Raw genomic sequence first — 21,301 nt, 5'->3', positions numbered from 1 at the left:
ATTCGTACCTCATAAATCTCAAGGGTCCTTCCCCAAGTTGTGCAGGGCATGTTATAAGAAACGCTTATGCGAGTTTTTCCATCGAACAATCAGCTAACTAAAATGATTATTTTCCTAGAGAAAAAAAAGATTTTTAAGACTTCATTTTATTTCTGGTAGCGCAATCACAAAGTAGCAGGAACAGAATCTACATTTTCATATTTGAAATACTGAATCAGGGCAAAAATATTTTATTGCACCAAATGATTTTATTTAGCAAAAAGCCAAGTTTAATTTTGTTTGAACGCTTCTGGTTGGAATCTTTGTAAGATTTTGGTTCATGAACATTTTTGGCTGTTTTCTTCAGTTTCATTATTTCTTTCCAAATGGGCTTCGTATTTCCAGACATCCATAGGTCTGACTCCAGTTTCCACAGCGTGAAAAGTATGTTTCATGCAAGGAAAAATAGCTGGGAGACAAGCTATTGTCTCCCACAATAGTGGGAGACAAGCTCTGAAACAAGAATCTGATTATCAGCCAGGACTAGAGCCTTCTGCTCATAGAAATGGCTACCTAGCTGCTCTCTTCACTGCTGCTCTTAATTTAATCTAAATGGCTAAAAACAGATTTAAAGGTAGCAGTGCCACTGGGAGGGCTAGAGCTTCTCACAGCTGTGCAAACCTCTTGCCAGTTAATGCAGACTCCAGTGGGTCTTTGGTCCATAGCCATTTTGAAAAATTGAAGCAAAGGGGCTTGGCGCAAGCCATTTAAATCGCTGATTCACTGAACAATGACGATTTGCTCAACATCTGCATCAAAAGGTTTTTTTTAGTCCTGTTTGGATGTTAGTCTAGGAAGCCATTGTTATCCAAAACTGCCCGAAGAGTTTATCACAAACAAATCCAGGGGAGCTCAACTCACCCTGCCTTTTCTAAAAACATCTGAGGAGGCTGAGATTTCCCTCCGTCAGAGCGTATTTAGCGGCTTCTTAAACACTGTTCTGAGGAGGCAGTGGGAGCTGAGGGCTGCAGTCCTCCAAAGAAGGAAGCATTTTTTACTTGTAGGCTATAATTCACTGAAAACCAAAAAAACCGCAGTAGTTAACTTGAGATGTACAGAAGATGAGGTATGAATAATTTTGGTTTTATCTCCAGGAAGTAAGTTGGAGAAAAACCTGGAAAAGGGCTTATAAATTATTTGGTTTGGTTAGTTATCTCTAAGGAAGAAAACCTTTTCTGCTGTGAGCAACATAGCAAAAAAAAAAAAAAAAAGTTTTTTTGTTTCATTTCAGAGTTGCCATATGCAGTCTCCATGGAATTTGGCGTTTAATTATGAAATGTTTTCACTTTCGTGTGTCAGTGAGGTTTGGAAGAAAGTTTCCGTGTATGAAAGAAATGCAAATGCCAGATTGAGATTGGAAGGTATGAAAAAGGACATTGCTTTTAGGGAGTATGAGTCAAACTGACGTCTACTGATGTCACACCATTCACTGTGGAATACTGACTATTTGTGCATAAAGAAAGGACGTGTTTCCGTAAAGACAGCTGTTTACCTGAGAATGTTGTTTGTCAGAAAAATCTACCCATTGTGGTTTTCTTATTAGCACTGCACTTGAGAAGCGTGTGCAAGGTGAATTACCTACCTGACTTGCAAGCAATGAATAATTCACTGTAAGCCAGAAAGTCAAATAAATCTTTCCACGTACTTTCTATCTGCCTACAAAATAGACAACAGTAAGAAAGGGGCTGCTTTGGTGATTTAATACTTGTAAATCTCCCACTGAAATGATCTGCTTGTCCATCTGAAATAATTTGTGGTCTTTTACAGTATGTAATGAAATAATCTTTAAGTTCAGGTTTCAAAGCATGTTTCAAATATGGATTATGCCTATTTCACAAATGCTGGAAACAGAGAGGGGCATTAAATTTTCCAAAAGGTCATACGGCAAAGCAGCACAAAAGTTGGAGTAGATTCCAGATGTCCAACCTACTGTTCTGGTAGCGGGGGAAAGAAAAAAAAAAAAGGAAAAGGTTGGATTACAGCCATTTGTGGTCTTTACAGCACCTGGGCAATAAGAAAACTGAGATGGGAACAGTGGGGAAGAAATAAAAACCAAGAGATTAGCGCAGATCCTCTGAAGCCCAAAAGACTTAGACAAAGGACAGTAACCTTAAACTGTAATTACTGTTGTCATTTAGTGTTTCCACATGCATGATCTGGAGGCTCAGGGGAAATTAATCTGCTAGAGGCTATCTAAGCATAAAATAATAACAGAATTGTATGGAGGCATTTGTCCCTGGGTATAATCCAGCACTAGCGGTCCTGCCTCTGCTCCTGTTCTTGCTTCTCCATGGCTCATTTCAGCTTTGCCCAAGATGGTGCTTCCTCCTCCTGGGGAACAGCAGCAGCAGCAGATGGAGAAACACGTTTACCTCTGTAGCGTTAAAAGTGTGCTCTTAGGCTAGGTGCCTGTAGCCTAAGAAATGTTTTTTCATCTGCTTTTTCATTCTTTGCTGTCCAATAAGCAACTAATTTTTTGCATAAACTATGCACAAGTTATTTGACTGAATGTGCTGCAGTTTGTACATTTAAAATGTGTAAGTGCAGATTTCCCAGAAGGTAAAATCCAACACCCCCCCTTGCCTTTCAGATGGAAAGAAGCAGAAAATCAGGGAATTGTGTTTCGTTGTGCTACTTTAGACCTGCTTTAGACTATGCTGCTGACCCCAAATGAGTGTTGATTGAGCGTGGAAGGTATGGTTTGTCTGAGGGATGTATCAGTGATTTCTCAGCAATTAGGGTTGCGTAGGTGTTGCGCAGTTTTAATTATAACATTTGCTTGTGGGAATTGGAGCTCTCTTTGCTCTCTGCGGGTAGGAACCTGACATTTAGCTCCTTTCAGTTCTCCTGCCCCAACTGCCAGGAGAACCAGTAGGACATCAGGACAAACATCTTCTTAGCTCCAATCCCGAACTGCAGCAGTGCCTCCGGGCCAAGGTGCTGTCTTCTTTGAGCACATTACCCTCAGATGGAGACGTGGGATGAAATGATAAACAGTTTCTGTCCCCGTTGTGAGGTGATTTGAAACATCTTTTTAATAAGTTTTGCCTGATTGAAACGGCAGCTTCCCACCTTGACTAGAGGAACTAGTGATTTTGATGAAAGACATGATGAATGATTTCCTTGAGGTTTATGTGGGTTTTTTGTCAAGTCCTGAGTTAAATTGAGAGGGCACATGTGAGGCAGGGAATAGGAGAGAACTTTTCTCTGTTCTGCTTTTATTTTTTTGTTGTGAAGGTAGAAACAGGAAAGGGATTTTTTTTTTTTACTTTTCAGCCATATTTTCCGTAAGGACCTCAGATAAGCTTTTACTGGACAACACAGTAGCTTTCCAGGACTCTATTTTCATAATGTATCTCAAGGAAAACCAAACAAAATAACCATCTGCTGCTTTTATCCCTGACCAAACCATGACCTCAGTTACATGCTTGTGTAAGGTATGAGGAGCTTGTGCTTTCTTCCTCTCTGAGTGTTGCCTGCTTTGTGAGTTACGATAAAGGGAAGACAAATTCCCCTGGACAGTTTTCATCACCTGTAGGCACCTGTGGAGGAAGAGGGTACCTGGCTTAAATGGGAGGGAGGACAAGCACGTAAAGGAACAACACATACCTCAGGAGGGGATCACACTGGGATTTTTGCAGTATTTCTGTTGAATTGGACACAGGCACTTATGCTGACCCTCCACAAGGTCCAAGTTGGAAATGCTGGAGAGAAGCCACCTGTGAGCCACCACTAATGAGGTCTACACAAGGAGCTCTCCAGGCTGTGTCCATCTGCCGTTGCTGCTTGCAGAGCCTGAGCCTACTGATTCACCAGGCTCTGCATGCTGCTCCAGCTTCATGACATGCACCTCCTTTGGGCACCCCTACTTACTCATTCCCCTTCAATATCTCGGTGTCTTTTCCTCACCAGTGGGTTGTGTATTGTGATTTGGTTACTTCTTTGGAAACAGACGTTTTCCCCTGAAGCAAAGAACAATAATTTGTCCTCACAAGTTCAGCCCAGCAAGTTTGAACTTGAGTTCAACTGGAGGGAGGCTTTTAACAGTTTTTCACTTCACAGGGATGGTGTTCAACACAAGAGATAGATGTTTCTCCAGTTTGTAGCAGTGAAAATCTGAAGTAATTTCACTGAAATGAATGGAATGAGTCTGTATTTACCCTTGGGCAAGAAGAGGTGGAACCTGGGTCTTTGCACTTCTGGAGAACTGAATCTTGGCCAAGAAGCTAACACCAAATGTGTGCTGTTGTCCCACTGTGGTGGTTTCACCTGACTTTTTTCTCAGTGGTGTTCCTGAGCTTAGGTATTCCTGCCTCCCCTGTCCTCACTGTTTTTTTCCTCAGAGACTTTTCTTGTTGCAGGGATAGCTGGTGTTGGGATAGAGAATATGATTGCATTTAAAAAAATGTTTCTAAGCTAGAGCATTTCTCTGATCTCATTTGCAGTTCAGGCCAGGGTGGCATGTGGTGAGATGAAACAACAGGGAATAACTTAAACTGGTTTGTCTCTTCTGAAGGGGAAGTGAGGAATGATGAGGGGCCCTACCCAGTAGAGAAAACAGTAATTTTCAGTCCTTTTCAGGGACCTCAGTGTTTTTTGTATTATTTTTTTTTGTTGTTCAGGTTTTCTCGTTTTGCAAAATACTGTTTTTATCTTTAGTCTCATGAGGGTAATGACATTTTGAGCAAAGACTTTGGCAGTCCTTACAAGATTCTGCTGTATCTTTGGTAGCACTTTGTCCATCAGGTTTTGGAACTATGAAGCGCCTCTAAATGTGCATGCAGCCGGCACTGTTAGTATTAACCAGAGATTCATCGCTTTTCATACCGAATAAATGTAATTTCATCAAGGAAGCTTTTCTTTTTATTTTTTTTATTCTGTGGAAACCATAACATGAATTGGGTCTCAAAGTTTGGACACAAAGAGCGATTTCCATAGAATTTGCGTGCATCATTTTTGATTGCCTCCTGTGTGAAGCCTGAGCAAATTATTTTCTTCCATGATTTGCTAAACATTTTTCTCAATGGAAATAAACTAGGAAGAGCAAGAAGTATATAATGAGGACAGCGGTTTACAGGAGCGTATGGAAATCTCTGGTGATAAGCAAAAGCATATTTAGGGTTTAGTCTTTCTCAGTCCCTTGGGGTACAGCCTACTTTCAATGAATGTGAATAGAGAGGTTCCTATTAATATTGATGCAAATTATGTGTGTGCACTGGGAAGAAAATATACTCCAAAGTCTAATTATTTTATGCTAATAACTGAGCTGAAAAGATACTCCCTCATTCCTGGCCAAAAAAAGCAGCAATAGTTCAGATAATTTACAGCAGGATCATCATTTTATCACTTCATTTAAACCACTCTGTGCACTGACCCGGTGCGGACAAGGGAAATTCTGTCCCCAAAATCGTTGCTCGTGCACATACAACTCCAATTAGTAATGAGTTTTGGAGTCTTTGGGGCGCAGTTTTCGTTGCTCTAGGCAGTGGGTAAATAGAGGCGTCTAGGACAAATCTCAACCAATTGGGTGTCCTGGTCCCTTGAAATCAAAGCAGAAACCCCTTTGTTTCTAAGATTTTTTGGAAAATAATTTTAATTGTGCAGACGTGCTTTGGAGAGAGGCTTGGCCAGCAGGCCAGGCTGCTGGAAAACATGGGCAGGGATGTAAAAAACCTCTCTGCTGAGAGGGGGTGTTGAGAAAACCCATAAAGAATATTCAGACCACACTTCTGTGCCTTGTACTGTTTTGTCTCCATGATAAGATAAGGAGAGTTTCAGCTGGGATAAACTCGGAGCGTATTAATACTTGTCTCATTTTCAGAGGTTCTTCCTTGCCTGTTAATTCTCCATGTGCTCTGTTTCATTGGGACTGGCTCTGTGTCTCAGCATGGCGTCTCCTCCCCGCTTTGTTAACCCCACCGCTGCTCTGTGTTAGGTCTCCTGCCTCCAGTCTCATGCTAAATGTGATCCCTTTGCCAAATCGCTCGTGTCCTGGTGACTCTCTTGTCAAGAAAAGAGCTGTAGACCTTGCCTGGGGAAGCACGGGTTCAATACACTGCTCAAGCCGGGCACTAGGCAGCTCAGGAGTTCAGGGGCAGAAGGGTGGTTTTCTGCCACTTCTGGTGGCAGCCAGATTCTGGGGTGAGGTGGGAAAAGTGCCCTGATATACATCTCAGTGCCTTGGCCATGCTCTCTCCCATGGTGCTGGGCACCAGGGAGCTCTGCAAGTGCGCTCTCTGCAGGCTCCCTGGCAGGAATTGAAGGAGAACATTGAAAGAAAGGATTCTGATGTACAGCATGTCATGACAGGGGTCAAGGTCAGTCCTTTGGAAGTACTAAATTAAAAACTGATTTGGGTAAAGGACAGAATTATAGGATATGGACCGTTTCTTTCCTTTTTGTAAACTAATCCCTTATTTCCCAGCTTTTCCTACCTTTCTTCTTGATACAGAAATTGTTCTGTGGAAACTGTTCTGATTTGATGCTTCCTCTGTGGCAGATGGCCTGTCCCTGGCAGCTATACACTACTAACCCAATGCTGTACAGCAGTGATACATAAACCTCTGCTGATTTTATTAACATGCTTTGTGATGGGGATCTATAAACCTCTGAATCTAAGAGCTGAAGAAGTGCAATTGCAACTTTTACGGTCTACAGCCTGATCGATACAAATCATCAGTTCCTTCCTACTGGGCTGGGAAAGGCATGCATGGGAGCAAGTTCCCTTGTCTTTTCTGTCCAGTGTATTTATGGTAATAGAATAAAGAAGTAGCTGTGCTATAAACAACCACTCGGCTGGTGGGTGCATGAGCAGATACGTGAATGTGAGCAGCAGCATAATTGCGGTTTTCCCTCTGTCATAAGATTGGCTTCTGTTTTGTGTCTGGCTTCTAGTTATGAAATTTCCTGAGAGAAGACATTGTGCAGCCCATGTAATTCCCACCAGGCAGCACTTTAGGAAGATCAGTGGTTTGCAATTCTATATCTCATCTCCACTGAGATAACAACAGAGCTCTGAAGGCGTTAAAAATGGACAAGAAAGGCTTGCTAATATATCACTACCGCTCATGCGAACCTTGAAGTTTAAGTATTGCAGGTTTGAAATATTAGAGTAAGCTTAGACTTTCTGGCAGTTGTTGCTATATCACTCCAGGCAGGCAGCTTTGTAAAAATAGGCTTTGTTTTTTATTAAAGCTAAATGGGCCTTCTGCAGATGTCATTACCACCTGGCTGGGGAGGTGTTGACAGCAGTGGGCAGAAATCAGTGCTGGCAACCTGCCTACGTGGTGCAGCGGGGACCTGACTCAGAGCAGAGACTGCAGGGGATGCCGCAAGAAGAGTAAGTGCCCATTGGTGATGGTTTCCTCGGCCTGCGCAGAGGTGCCTCTTTCCACATTAACCGAAAGAGATGCCTCTTTGGCAGGTGGTCTCCCCAAATTCAAACTGCATCATTTGCTCACAGAGCAGAAGAAGTAGGGACAGGAAAAATTGTTTTGAACAATGACGGTGTAGAATAGGTTACAGAAGAGAAGGATCATATTCTGTAGGGCACTCACATCCAGGAAAAAGAAATCAAAAGGCACTTGTCCCCTTTCTGAACCTAGGTTTGAGAGAGCCTGGGTTCTGTGTGGTGGAACCAACCTTTTCTTCACTGTCATCCCATGAGTCCAGATTTTGGGGACCCACAGCTAGTTTTAAGTAACTGAATTCAGACTTTCTTAAATGATTTTAAATCCAGTTGATTTTTCATCTTGGTTCATACGCTGCATGTAGGATAATGGCATTGACATTACTCTGCCTGCCTTTCCTCCTAGTTTTTATTCTGGGAAGCTGCTCTTCATCTGAGATTCTGGCAACAATTTAGCAGGAAAATGTTTCCCTGCCACTGGATCCAGCAGGGCCCATCTGCTCGGAAGGGCCATAAATGGCAGGGGAAACCGAAGTAAACTTTTACTCTAAGCCCCGCTGCATGAGAGGAACCCCAAACAGCTCCTACCGTGGTTACTGTGACTGAACACTGTCATCAGGCTTGGGGGCAGCTATATAAAAAAGTTTGGGTTTTTGACTTAGAAGGTGCTTTGAAAAGGAATATGTACACATGGAAAGCAAAATAAATCACATAAAGGGCAGGGCAACATGCAGCTCTTCAACGAGTGGGACGTTATGGCGTATTTACTGTTAACGTGGGAAGGAGATAATCCATGCCAGCAATTCCATGAGAGAAAAACGTGTATTATGTTTTTCCAAACAGATGTTTCAAGGTGAATGATGAGCTATTAGATGAAATTTGAGTGGGAAGGAGGCTGTGGAGAATGAAGTGGAAGTATGATGAGTTGTAGCACAGGTCAGAAGCCAGCTTTTAAGTGCAGAATCACTTTGGAGACCAGGGTGTCTATTTTCAGCGCATGCTGCAGACTTACTTTAAAGTCTCATCCCCTGCTGACTCAGTTTCCCTAAATGATGATGCACACCTACACAGGCATATTGAAAGGCACTTCCAGTCTGACCATATGGACTACACTTAAACATAATTTCTGTAAAGCAAATTGGCATCTTTAGAAAGGGAATACATGAAGTTAGAGGTAAAGCTACTACAAATGAAACTTAATGACTGGAAATGTGTTTGAGCATTAGCACAAATATTCACACATTTACAAGTCTCTTCTGCATCAGGGTGAGTCAAGGGTACGCTTCAACAAAGAGAAAAACTTTACCTGTTGGTTAAGTCTTCCTAACAAACCAAACTGAACAGATTTTTCTCCAAGTGATATTTTCCCCACAGTCCCCACTTATCTGGAGACTTGCTTCATGAAATAAATTAACTTAAAGTCAACAGAGTTAGAGGAATCTTTAGCCTATGAGCACTCCTGTTCTCTTGGGATGTATCAGATATTCATCGCTTGTGTGGAAGCAGCAACTGTACTAATGGAATCTTTAAAAAGGAGATTATATAAAGGTGGACTCTGTAGTACCTCTCTTCTTGTAGGACCAGTGAGCTATTGTGGAGCAGGAGGAAAGTCCTTTCCTGGAAGACTGCCTAGGAATATAAGAATATAAGAAATGGTCCAAAGTTATAAATGAACAAATGACGACTAAGAGCACCTCTCTTCTTTGAAGTGCACAGATACATCCAAAAGCTAGGCTCAATGCCAAAAGGTTTGCAATCTTAGAGATGAACTGGGCCTGATTCCCATTTAAACTAAAACCATTTTATACCACGGAGAGGCTGCAAATAGAACCTAGAGATACATTGGGTGTCCCCTCAAAGGTTGATGGTGGCCTTTGTTATAGATGAAAGTCCCTCCATGAAAAGACTTTTACTGTTGAGGGAGAAGGTGGGGTGTTTTGGGCTTTTTGGTTTTTTTGTGTTTTTTTTTTCAAACGGGATGTTTTAAGCAAGTTATATCTGCTGTACTTGCCAAAGGGATGTAAGAAAAGAGAAAACTGTGACTTGTAGCAACAAATTTTGCAGCTAAGAAGGGAGGATCTGCAGGCAATAGTGCCTCACGTGCATGGGGCCCAATTTGCTTCTCTATCACCAGGCATGCTGTTGTTTACACCTGCACTGAGAGGTGGTTATTCTGATTGATTTGGAGAGGCTGATCATTTCTGTGGCCCAGTGTAACAGGTGAGACAGCCTGAGTGCAAAATTTGCCCACAAGCTGCTGATAAAGTGTCCCTGTGGTTTGCAGTCACTCCACATCCACTGGAGAGACTAATGCATGTGGTTATAGCCCATCTTCGCAGAACTTCTTTCCCACAGAGATCTTTGATTTTGTAACTGAAGTGGCTGTTCTGCTGCCTTGCAATAAGACATTGTTTGAAATATAAATTACTTTGACTTTTCTGTCATTATATACCATAAAGTGTAATGTCAGCTTCTCCACGTAGAATAAGAAGCAGTTTTTCATTCCCTTGGAAGCTTCTTAAGATTTCAGAAATGCTCCTGCTCTCTTGTTGGCTTGTCTAAGCAGTGAAAAAATTGGAAATAAGAACGGAGTTCCTAGAATAGCCAGCGCCTGTGATAGTGTAGATCTGGTATGGCCCTTATACCAAACTGAGGAGAGAGCGGAGGTGTGAACCCGTCTGCTTGTTCTTGAGGCAGTGCACTGCATATCGAGATACCCAGGCTTTTTATCTTTTTCAGTCTTTCCCCTTAATAAATTCTATCTTAGAAAAAAAACCAAAACAACAAAACTTTGTCAAAGAGGGCATGATCCTGTGAAAATTTCCATTTTACCAAATCGGCATTTTCCGTTGCAGCCCATCCATACTCAGCATTCATTTTACACTGCAGCCTAAACAACTCACTTGCATTTCAAAGTACAAGCTGGAGAAGCGCTATTGATTGCTTAGCTGAGCAGGTTGAATATGATCTGCAGCCTCCTCTTACACATTGATTCCTTGTCTCTTTACTCACTGCTTCCTGAATGTCACTGAACTGTGAGAGGCCTGCTAAATGGACAAAAATATTGATTTCTTTTCCTCCTCTTTTATTTTTGAAAGCTCCTTATTTACCAAGCACTGAAGTAATATCAGGAAAACAAAAGGTCACAAAATAAGGCAGAAGCAAGTCAGTTCTGGCATATTTTTTTAAAAAAATATGAACTTGGTTGAAACACGAGTTCTTTAAATTGTGTTTCCATCAAGAAAGGTTAATTGCCTGAGTGGAACCTTTGAGTTCAGGCTGTTCACCTTCATATTTTACTATTGTCTGATTGATGCTGAACTTCTGGGGCAGTTTCCTAAATGGCTGTACCTCTGGTGTTATGATTTTCAGTGATTTTTGCAGAGAGGTTAGTGAGCAGCCCCAACTATGCTGGGTTTTTCTGTGCAAGGCAATCAGCAACAGTCTTTCATCAGAGTTCAATGGTGCAGTGTTTTTTGCCTGTTTTGTTCTACTGGGAACGTGACACTTTGCAATGCCATGTCCAGGGAGAGGGGAAAAAAGTTGAAAGAGCACAAGCTGGAGTCAAGTAAACCAACAAGACATCCCAAGAGGGATGACTGGCAACAGCATAAGTGTCCAGAGGCTTTAGTATCTGCTGATGGTCGATATAAACTAAAGAAATGTTTGAGCAGGGAAATGGGGTTGGTTAGAGAAAGCGGAAAACTAGAACTGGTCCAGAACGTCTAAGTGTAAGAAGCAAAAAAAGCAGCAGGTCCTTGATATCCAATGACGCTGCTTCAACTAGTAACAAAGCAAAAAAAGTTACAGCAAGGTAGAGGGAAGGCTAAGAGCAATGAAAAATGGATATATTTTACAGTGGACATGACTTCCTAGAAATTAAAGCAGTTCTCGTGCTGTCTATGCTTGTCATTATGAAAACAGCTGTTTAAAAATGTATAAAACAAGAGTGATACAAGTATTTCGATCGAAAGAGATGCATTTTTACTTTCAGGAAATCTTTCAAATTGAAAAAAAATTTCTTCCTCTGTTCTTTGTTTAGAAATGGCTGGGAAGGTTGTGTTGCTAAACTTTAGATTTTCAAAGGACTTGTGCTTTAACAGCTGCTGCATCTTTGCTGTAGCAGCTTTAACTGCACCTGCCAACAAGTGGCAATAAAGCTTGGGGAAAAGTTCCTGTACAGAAAACTTCCTGGGCATTAATGGATACAGGTAGAAGAGGCACTTGGAGACTGTTAGGAATAATCCACCTATGGTTAACAACAGGGACTTGGTGCTATGTATGGGAGAGATCCATGAGAACCTTTGAAAGTTATTCGCTTGCTTGAGAGGAGTAGTTGTCATTTGATTATTAAATATTGTTTGGTCAGTGACACGCACAGGCCCCCTGACATCCCTGCTCTTTCTTTCTGGGCCTTGAAACAGGCTCAGAAAGTTTGAAATCAAATAGATGAATCCAGCTACTTTAAGACAAAAGGCATCAATTCTTTGCATTGCTGTGGCTGGATGGAGTCTAGCAGCTTCACCGCTCCAGGTTGTCGCTTCAGTAGCAGAAATGAGCTGTCCCTATTGCCATTTAAAAGTGATTCAGTTTTGTTCGGTTCATCTGACTTCAGTTCAAGTAGGTCTGTACTTTCCTCTTCCTGGTGAGGAGGGTCAGCATTATTCCTTTTATTTTGTAGTGGAGTCACACAAAACCTGGTTACTTTGGGGCTTTAACAAAACCGTAGAAGAATGTGAGGTGGGTGCTCCTCTTCAATATCTTCAGAGCTTACCAGCAAGCAGCTGTTGGACGATACAGGTGATAAGCGTGGACTCTGTGAATGGGACCAGTATTTCCATAATAGGTACATCTCAGGATGTTCTCAGACCATCTCAGGAGGGTTGACCCTGAGGCTTTAGAGAAAGAAGAACTGCTGCTTCCTTTGGTTGATCATCCCACTTCTACTTTTTTACATTTTTTTTTAAAGCCATGCCTACTAGATGTCGTCAGTGGGACTGCCTTTTTCTTCCAGAATTTGGCCCGAATTCTTCTCTTCTGAAGTTCTTGATTCTTGAAGTTGGGGATTGTGTGTACTGTTACACTTCTGCGCACCCGCTGGTATAATTTAGTAAATCTGTCATTTATGCTCGATGTAACAGAGTCATTTAACTGCAGGAGCTCACCAGTACAATTAACCCTGTTCTGTCAAAATGAGGAGCTGATTATCTTGGCATTCACAGGAGCATAGAGCACAGTTAGAGTGCTGTGGTTTCTGGCCCTCCTGGAGCAGTATTGCACTCAATTGATTATTTTGTTAATTTGTTCTGCATCAGTATCCTGCTGGTTTATTATCATCCAAGTCACTTCATGCGCCATGCATAAGTACATTAAAAATCAATACTTGAACCTTTTTTCCTTGTAAGGATCTTATCATCCATGGGCTGCCTTCTTTGATCCATGACCTTCATTCTGATTACAACACAGCTAGTAACTTTTAGATTATTTAGTCACATGCTAATAAAGGAGATGCTCAGATTTTGCTCTCTACTTAATCCCGTATCCTAACGAAGAAGGAATAAATGAATTAAGAATGAAATAAACAAAAGGCTGTTATTGCTGATAAATAAGCCTAATTTTGAGACAGTAAAATTAACGCTATTTTAGTAAGAAAATCTTGTTCCTTCACTAGGTTCTAATAAGTATCATGCTTCACAGGCTCAAATCATTTAGAGATGCTATTATTAGAAGCCTGAGTCTTACGAATATTTTGGTTTTCCTGTTTCAGTTAGAGAAACAAGTATTTAAAAGATGGCACAAGGTTGCAGTGTGCAGTGGATTGAGGGCTGGATTCCAGCTCTGAACTTGACATAAGTACATGGGACTATGGCTGTTTTAACATCAGAATTTTTTCCGATGATCTTCTACCATTGCATGTGCAAAGGTGTCCTCTTGTGTATCTGTTTTTGAAAATATTACCTGTGACATGATACGTAATGCATTTATGTTACTGATGCCACAGGGAGGCCTGCTCTTCTTTAAGAAGAAAACCGTAAGGAAGAAGCAGAATCAGATGCATACCCTCTCCTGATCTAGACTAGAAATGAAAGCACAAGTTTCCAGCTCTGGAAGAAACATAATTTTTCTAATGCAGATACCCAATTGGCAAGAAGACTGGGATTCTCCTGAGTCAGCTATCTGAAGCCCTACATGGGCAGTTGTCCACTCAGATAATTGGATTTGCATCATTCTTTTCCAGTGCTAAGTTGGTTCTGTTGGGGATTGTTTTTTCTGGAATATATGGATGTTATCTGATCTTGGGTTCACTGCTTTCTAGACATACCTTCATAAGGAGAAAGGCAAGTTCTTAGGCTGTGCAGGGTTATACGAGGCAACTCAATGAGGCAATTTGTAGCTTATGTAAGTGAGAAGCTACCAAGGCCTTACCTAAACTTTTCGACTCGTTTCATGACAGAAGTGCCTAGTCTTTTCTGGATGCGATTGTGTGAGTTCCCATCGTTACTGAACATGAGGAAAACCCCCTGTTTCTGTGGTGGAAAAGAGGCCTCAATTTCTGAGACTGTTACCTCTGTGGATGTGTGCCTTGTGTGCCTTTTCTCCATGGGAGATGTTCAGAAAACAGCCTACAGAGTGGTTTTAGTTCAGAAGAGGTTATACCTCCTTGAGGGGTATATTTCCTTGTCCCAGGAAATTATAATATAATGTAATCTAATATAATACAAAAAATAAATTACATTTTATTTTTTATTTTGAAGATGGAACAAATCAGCCAAATGAGATGATCCTGAAGAGGGAAACCAGCCTGTGCTATTTCTGCAAATTGCTCCCCCACTTCCTCTGGGTTGTCTTAAAGAAAAGCCAGGGCTCCAAAGCATTGCTTTTTAATTAGTAGAAATCCTTTTGTACTAAATCCTAATTCAGTGCCTTAATGCAGCAGGTCCTGCAGAGCCAGCAAGCTCGCGTGGGAGCACAAACGCATGAAATCTTTTTCTCTGGCATCACTCTGAGGGCTGGCTTCTGTTCATAATTATTTTCTGTGGTGGCAGCTCGGGGTTTGCAGTGGCAAGCGGAGAGGCAGGGGTGGAAATGGGGGAAGGCAGAATGACAGGTGATTGCTCTGTTGTCTCCATGGCATCACTGAGCCTTATCTTAGCGGTATCAAATAGCGGGCTTACACATTTCTTTACACTGTACAGATACCTACCTACAGATACCTATGGGGCCTACTTAATCACTGGTCTTTTTCCAGCTTATTTTGTAATTGTTTTTTTTCTTTTTTTTCAATCTGCTCTGCTTTTAATGAACCTACACAAGCAACAGAAAACACACGTATAAATGAAAGCACTTACCAATTCAAAATTTTATCATTTTGTACCTTTAGGTAAGGAGTTAGAATTCATACAAGTACATTTTTAGAAACGTTTTATACTGCCTTTTCAGGGCGCGCTGCCCCACTATGAATTGGTTTTAGGTTTTCAGGCTTATAATGAAGCGAAATAGCTTTTAGCCACCATCAGTTAGATCCCGGTTTCATCTCAGCCTTAGGCACCTCACTGAGCCCTGTCTTTTGAGGCTCCTGCTTTAATTAATGGAGACAGAAGGACACCTCCAAGAATGACTCAGCTGACCTGAGATCCGATTTAGCCTTTGGATTAATTTCTCTGCTGTTGATTTTGACTGACACTACATGAGTTATTGCAACACAGCGGTGTAACTCCTGTATGCATCTTCTTAATCAGAAATGCCAAAGCCACACAAGAAGTGGTTCTCTGAGTTACTAGATTTATTTAATAACCATGCATATTTTTCAAGAAAATGCCTAAGGAAGTGCTAGGGGTTTTGCTGCCTTCTTGCTGCACCTCAAGGTGTACTCAGTTCATGGTTTTAAGTATTCCTCTGATGAAGAGGGCTATATTTTTTTTTTTTTTATTTCTAATTAAATGCTGTGACTTATGCTATCTTGGTTTCAGGTGTTAAGCTAAAGGGTACAAAAAGAGCATGCCAAACTTGACAGCACTTCTGCAAGGTGTAGGAATACGTTAGCACATATTACAACAACAGTTATAACTGTTCAGTAATCTCCTTCAGGAGCGCTCTTTTACAAGGGTACAAATAAGATGATTATGGTCTGACATTTGTAGTTCCTGCCTCCAAAGATATTTGTTTGTCTAACTTTTCTTGTTATCTACAGTCCTTAGTTAAATGTTTTTTGTGGATTTGCTATTCATAAAGGAAAGGATACCTAAAAAACTATGGCTACTTGTGTTTCATAACTGGTATTTTGATATCTTACACTTTAGCTGGTTTAGTGGCTTTTTTGCCATCTAGTTTTTCATGCCATTGTATTTATCACTTATTTATTGCGAGGATAATCCCTGAAAGTAGATAGCTCTACAAGATGTGGTTTTGAGAAACTCGGGAGTATGATGAAAGCACACAACCCCAGATATTTTTCTCCCAGCAAATCTCTTTGGCAGGAAAGGCTATCTAATATTCCAAAAATGCCCTGAAGAAAAATCTGAAAAAGTGGAAGTGTGGTTGAGATCTGCATCCTCATTTTATCAAATGCCTGCAGCTTGGAACAGTGACATATTGGGAATTAGTTAAATAATTTTAGCTTCTAATAACAGCAATGTTTTGATATTGGTGGCTATAAAAAAGAAGAGTAGGGCAAGAAGATCCATGACACTAATGATACCTGAATAGGGGCTCTTTCTTATGCAAATTCTCAGGTATCTGAAACGTGTTCAAGCTGTAGCGTTCCACTAGATGGGACACTTCTGAGTGTCTCTTCTCCACATAGCCATCATAGCAGTCCTTGAGCTAGCTCTCCACGTCTTTGCAAATTTGGACTGAAATCAGCCACAGGTTTAGAAGTTGCAAATGAATTACACAGACACAAATAATGTGATTTAATAATCTTTATCTGTCATGAAAACAAGGCTAAAAAAATCTTTGTATCTGTGGTTAAGAATGTTGAGCTAAAGCTGTAAAAATTAACCTTTCCAGGTAAAGAAAGCTGTGCAACAGGAAGGCTTCAGCAGAAGGAAGCGAGGATACAGAGACATCAATGACATCGACATCAACATGAATGATCCTTTATTTACGAAGCAATGGTACCTAGTAAGTTTTGAAAGAAAATCACAGTAATCATAACTAAATAATTGGCATTCATGCATTCTGTGCTATTGCAATGTTTTGTAAGAGTCCTTTCCAAATATATCACAAGAACTTGGGAATGGACCCAAGGCTCTGTCCTGTTGTTTTTAACTGTACCTCTTTTACGCTGGGAAGACCCAGCATATTTCAAGAGCTAAATTTCCTTTCAGTCAACGGAAAGATCCTTAGAAGGCTTGAAAGAGAATATATTGGTGTCCTGTGGGCATTCCTGGTGTGCTGGTGTGACCCCTAAAACTGCATATGAATCATGTCTTTGAGCTGTTGCCAGGTAAAACATTGTTACAGAAATATAACAAAAAGTTCTGGTGCATTGGCTAGAAAAAGTTGAGATTTTTCTTTTCTTATGGAAATTTGAATATTAATTGATTTTCTTCTGTCAAAAGCAGAACAGCTGAAAACTGATGACTTTTGACTTAAGCTAGTGTCAAAAGAAATTAATATTTTGCTAAATTGTTTCATTTTTAATGTGTCATATTTTATAGGGAGAAGTCTTTAGTCATAAAAGAAAGATTACATTTTTACACAAAAGTAGCCAAAATGATATTTTTCTATTTAAGAAGCTGATAAAGTAATTTTGGTCAGTTTTAATGTTGCAACCTATTTATGATGAAATAATAAACGTAGTACTGCCTTGTTCACTTAAGAAGGGTCTTTTTGCTTAAGGGTAGTGTTTCTTATTTTCTTTCCTTTTAATCCATGACTTATGCTTTATGAATCCATCCAATATGACTTTTTTTTTTTCTAAAACAAGAGTTTTCAGATGAATGAGTGCACATTAGCACTTAGCACACATTAGCACATTAGATGGGACTTCATCCTTGATGAGATGATAAACTAAAGTGTGGATTAATTCATTTCTTTGTGGTACCTCAATCAAAATTTTGCAGTGATAAAAATAACAATTTTTTTATGAAGGTATAAATTTATAGTTTTTAAATTACAAAGTACGGTAAAATGCGTTTTGAAATGAGATGTGTCTGACACAAAATTGAAAATTTTTGCATCTGGAACAGCAAAAGCCGTGTTACTTTTCCCTCAAAACTTGAGAAATTTGCATAAGAGGTTGGTGAACATGAGTAATGCCTGAAGATACAGGGGATTGCCCATACTGCAGAATCACAGAATCATACACACACAAGGTTGTAAAGGACCCTTGAAGTTCATCTAGTGAACCGTCCTGCTTAAAGCAGGGCTAACTTTGTTAACAAAGAATTAATTTCTGGTACTAAACCCAGTGGACCTGAATTTCAGTAGATCCCTGCTTTCAAGAAAAAAAAACATTTCCTGCGCATAAAAAAGTCCTCTGTAAAATCCACTGGTCTAACTTTTGTCTGGATTGACCTGCTGCTTAAGTAGAAATGTCCTTTTTTGGATCCAAAAGATTTGGTGTTTAATCAAATCTTGTAAACTGCAAAGAAGTGAATTTATCCAGGGTTGGTTTGGGTTTTTTTTCATCTTACCACTGCATTATTGCAGTAGATATGATTACATACTCCTCTGGAGGCTCTGTACTCCCAGCAAATAGGAGATATTTTCCATACCAAAGATACGCACAAAGATATAAAGCAAAATTCAGTGGCTGTGGAAACATGTCTATCAAGTAAAAAAGCTATTCTTCTTTTTGACTGATGTATTAGATTAACACTGGTCAAGCAGATGGGACTCCTGGACTTGACCTTAACGTAGCTGAAGCATGGGAGCTGGGATATACAGGGAAGGGAGTTACCATAGGAATTATGGATGATGGTAAGTGAAGACTGCCTGCTAATTTGGTATTTTTAAGTCTCTTTTTCCATGTAATGCAAGTCAAAAAAAGATTAAAAAGTAATAATGGATTGCTTATAGTGCTGAGATTACTAACCTCCATAAAGACTTTGAGATCTTCAGGGAAAATATGTTATAAAGTCTTCACTAGGGATACTGAAACATGGCTACCCAAGCATTAAAAGTAGTTTGCAATTATCACTTACGTATCTTCCAGGGCACACTGTAATGGCCATTAAGCCAAAGGAAAGACTCCCCTTGACTTCTGTAGGCACTGACTGGGGGACGTAATTGCTGTGCAAAAAGTACTTAAGAAAACATTTTCTGAGTTACATTATTCTCAAAGTCATATTTGACAGCTGAAATAATTAAACACTTCCATGCTGAATGTCAATAAAGACCTGCATATTAAATATATTACTAAATTGAGGCTAAGTTCAGGGAGGATGAAGAGAAAAGGTACAGTTGAAGTCGCAGCTGTTCTGCCTATGGGTTTCTTGATGAAGTACACCAATTCTGTGCAGTCTCTCAGTACTTTTCTTTTGTCTAAATTTTGAATGTTTTCCTTTTATGGCAACTGAATAAGATTAAAAATAAATAAAATGTCTGGATCCACGTATGTTTTCTAGGGTCAGCTGAGATCTGTCCTCATTTATTTCTGTTCCTCATCTGCTTACTCCTAAGACAAGGATTTTGTGGAAGTAAGAAAGTAGACTCAGACATCTGTATATTGGTGTCATGAGAAATAGCAATTTCACTGATCCCACAGAGGTGGGACTTAGCTTTCGGAATCGCTAGGCATGACTGTGATGGAGGTGACGCCAAACTATTTGAGCTTCAGGTCAAATAAAGCTGTTGGCCCATCAGATAGAGCTTTTAGAGAAAGGGGTAATTTGCCTTTTACTCACTTCCAGTCGCTCTGGAAGACAGCACCTGAATAACATGATTCTTCATTGAGACTTTTGTTGTTCAGCTGCCATTTGCATCAATAAAGGCTCTCCACAGGTGCAGGGGTCTCTTCATGTAAGTCGGGTGCTAAGGACCCTGTATAATGGGAGGTAATTGCGTCATCAGAATAACCCCGATAATACCACATTCTCCTTGCAGATAAAATTGACCATGTAATAGCCTGGTGGTTGGAGACACGGGGCAGAGGAAGGATCAAAATGTAACATGAAATTGGTGGCTGTTTCTTTGTATGTTTTAACTGAGTATGTAATAGGTCACCTTAATCCCATCTGAGTGTAGATCTGCTGCTTCTGTTACACCATCCACTGGGATTTTGTATATTTGCCATATGGGGAAAGATTTGATGCGTTAGAATGAGTATATTCCGCACTGCTGCCCTGTTACAATCTTTAGCATGCTACCAAGGTGCAGAGCCTATGCTCAGGTGTTTGTTAAGATGATCTAATGCAACGTTAAAAGTTCTCTTTCATACACTGAATCCAAAGTGTATGTGATCTCACCAAGTCTAGGTAATTTTTTGTCTACTTAGTTTACCATTTTCAGTGGTTTTTATGTCCTGTACTGACCCAGTGCTTACTGATCTTGTTAGTTTTGGGATGCTTTGAGATGATGGAACTTGTATAAAGATAAATTGTGATTTAAACTAATTTTAATAATTAAATGTGATCTAGTCTACAAAACAGGTAATAAATTTTGTCGCTGAGCTCACCTTTACAATTGGCACCTGGATTTTGATGTAAATGATTGAAAACTCCTAGCTGGGACTGCATCAGAAATGGTATACCAGTTTAAAAGTCCACATTGAAAAACTGGAATTTCACTTCAACCAGTTTCATTATTCGCCATGATCATTTTCCTATGGTTGCAAAAGAATCTTGTTTTGTTCTGTGATCATTAGAAAATCTCTTTTGAAACTCTTAACCTTTGGTTTCTGTTCCGTCATTATCTTATTGCAGGAATTGATTATCTGCATCCTGATCTTGCATCAAATTACGTAAGTACATGCTGACCTTTTCTGTAAAATGTGGATTTTCTTATTGTTATGGTTCCTCTGCTACAAAATTCTAAATAATGAGTGGAACAACAGTACAGCTGATCCTACAGATGATACATTTCACATTGAAAGAAGCAGGCTGAAAATGGGACTGCCTGTGCAAGGTGACAAGGCTCTTTGTGGAGGAATGAGAGTGCTGCCTCACATTAAATAAGCTGCAGCTTGCGATATTGGATTTAGGACAGAAATGAGTAACCTGGGAATTGGTTCTAAATCCTGCTATTAAGATGCAGAACGCGTCTGTCACTTGGAGGGGCATGGAGCTGTGAGCTGTGGCAAGGCATGTATGAGCCTTTGAAACCTCCAGGAACAGCTTAATTCCTTTATAACAGGTGATTTGATCCAGTACTTCAAAGCATGTGCAGGGCAGATTGTGTATTTCCAGCACATGCTGCGTCAATTGATTGTTCCTCAGACCTATCTCAGGCTTACCTTCTGACCTGAGGCTTTTTATCTTGCTTAATTCTTCCAGGCTCTCCCCAACCCCCTGCTGACACTAGGACTCCTATCTCCAGGTGTCTACAAGGGCTCCCAGCACCCACGGACTGTGGGTTGCCTTCGTGGCACGCTGTGCTTGTGGCACTCCATTGGGCAGGAGGGGGTCAAGAAGCTGTGGCTCCTTGCTGGGGGTGTTGCAGTGTCTCTGCTTTAGGTTTTGCTATTCTCCTGCAGTCAGTGGTTTCCTGAGGGAAGCCCAGGCTTCTTCAGCCGAGCAGTGTAGTTTAGTTTGCACTTGCAATTAAATGAAAAGAAGAACAACTGGAAATCTTGGTAAAAACATGAGCTGAGAAAGAGTAAAAGAATTATTTTTATGCATTTTCAATTTTGAAAATAGTAACGACACACAGGATGAAAACCTATTTGGTGTAGCAAGTAGCAAAACACCT

At 40.5% G+C, this 21,301-nt stretch overlaps 1 protein-coding gene across 2 annotated transcripts in view; it reads left to right on the top strand.

Moving 5' to 3' along the window:
* Positions 1 to 21,301, top strand: part of PCSK2 (proprotein convertase subtilisin/kexin type 2) — a 113,321-nt gene that overhangs the window by 40,122 nt on the left and 51,898 nt on the right. For both annotated transcript variants that reach the window (XM_074578417.1, XM_074578418.1), the window contains 3 exons: positions 16,457 to 16,570; positions 18,265 to 18,373; positions 20,317 to 20,354. In XM_074578417.1, coding sequence (XP_074434518.1) covers positions 16,457 to 16,570; positions 18,265 to 18,373; positions 20,317 to 20,354 — 261 coding nt within the window. The remainder of the gene's footprint in view (positions 1 to 16,456; positions 16,571 to 18,264; positions 18,374 to 20,316; positions 20,355 to 21,301) is intronic.

The sequence above is a fragment of the Larus michahellis genome, chromosome 3 (genome assembly GCF_964199755.1).
Source record: "Larus michahellis chromosome 3, bLarMic1.1, whole genome shotgun sequence".
In the NCBI taxonomy this organism is placed as follows: Eukaryota; Metazoa; Chordata; class Aves; order Charadriiformes; family Laridae; genus Larus; species Larus michahellis.
This window is presented reverse-complemented; position numbering and strand designations above follow the sequence as displayed.